General features: G+C 52.2%; 1 protein-coding gene across 1 annotated transcript in view; it reads left to right on the top strand.

Annotated features, from left to right (window-relative positions):
- Positions 1-1,449, top strand: part of EMH_0009140 (SAG family member) — a gene marked incomplete at both ends in the record, with an annotated part of 3,172 nt that overhangs the window by 1,479 nt on the left and 244 nt on the right. Inside the window, 2 exons of the mRNA XM_013498570.1 lie at positions 13-186; positions 361-931. Coding sequence (XP_013354024.1) covers positions 13-186; positions 361-931 — 745 coding nt within the window. The remainder of the gene's footprint in view (positions 1-12; positions 187-360; positions 932-1,449) is intronic.

Below are 1,449 nucleotides of genomic sequence, written 5' to 3'. Positions count from 1 at the left end.
GCTTCTGTGCAGAGTCCGTCGACTGCCTTGCCGACTTCAATGCCGCTCGAGAACGAGCAGGTCTCGAAGCTTTCATCGCAGAGACGGACAACGATAAGAAATTGTCGACAGGCGATGAAACCTATATAGGAAAGATCTGCTCGGCCATACAGGAGGCAAGCGACCTGCATTTGCGCCACCATTGCCGTAAACGTTCTCGGTGTGATTGTCTGCTCATATGCGTTTATATTCGGCAGCCCTTGCAGGCTACATGGACCTGAACGCATTGGCTTGCTATTGTTTGCGTTCAGGGAAAATTGGTTAATATTACGGAGGCAAATACCAAGCGCGAGGGCACCTATGCCTACGCGCCTGAGACAGGCCCTGCCGATGGCTGCTCGGCAGCCGTCTCCTATTGGAAAAAAGCCCACGTAAACTTTGGGGAACTCCCGGCCGAATACGAGGAACCAAAGGACGTATATGCCGATAGCCAGAACGTCTCACTTGTGGCCCTGTACAACCCGAAGGAGGGCGCCACACTTGACTGCGCCTACATCACTTGCCCTATCTCAACTAAGACAACCACAGCCGCCCCCACCACTACCAGTGTTAGCACTACAGCTGCAACCAGCTCCCCCTCCACCTCTTCGAGCGATGGAAGCGGAGGTACCGGAGGTACCGGAGGTAACGGAGGTGGCGGAGGTGGCGGAGGTGGCGGAAGTAGTTTTTTCAGTGCCGAGCGAAGCGCTGGGGCTTCAGCGAGCAGGGATGTCCAGGGTCGGGCGTCAGCAGCCGCTCCCATATTCTACCCTGTTTCCCGTGAAGGAGACTCTGGAGACCCTCAGAGGACTGGACCATCCGTTCGGCGCCTCTCCACTACCTCAGAAACGGTTACCGGCCTCGTTTGCCTCACTAATCCTGCGGCTCTTGTAAAAGGACAAAAGCCCTTCACGTACGTTGCTGAAAATATACTGCCTTGGCTTCCTATTGGCTGTATCTCCTCCTCTAGTGGTGTTTGTCTTCATTGTTTCATCTGCTCTGCGTATTTCATTCGTGTGGTTGAGTCGCATCCGAGCTGTATTGAGCGCGTTTTCTTTTGTGGCCTTCCATGTATTAGTCAGCTACTGTGGTCTCATCTGTGTGCATTTGTGTTCCTGCTGTCGGCGCATTTTCATTTGTTGCTCGCCTGTTCCCCTTGTGTCTTCAAGGTGCTGCTTAGTGCCGTCTAATTAACGTTCTTTTTTGCCTGTTGTGTGTCGCTATCCCGCCCCTGCCGTTTTAGCGTTGATCATTTGTCTTTCCCTTGCCATGCATGAACATGCTTCTTTCTGGGCAATGTTAGGCCGATTTCTTTGTTCTACGCGTCTGTATAACCCTCTTTGTTAGTTGCATAGGGCTTCAAAGTTTGGCTTTGTCTGATGTTCATGCCGAAGCGTGAGATGATTTGGCTTTTGTAACGTGTTTTTGACA

The sequence above is a fragment of the Eimeria mitis genome, genomic scaffold (assembly GCF_000499745.2).
Source record: "Eimeria mitis Houghton genomic scaffold, Emh_scaff353, whole genome shotgun sequence".
In the NCBI taxonomy this organism is placed as follows: domain Eukaryota; phylum Apicomplexa; class Conoidasida; order Eucoccidiorida; family Eimeriidae; genus Eimeria; species Eimeria mitis.
This window is presented reverse-complemented; position numbering and strand designations above follow the sequence as displayed.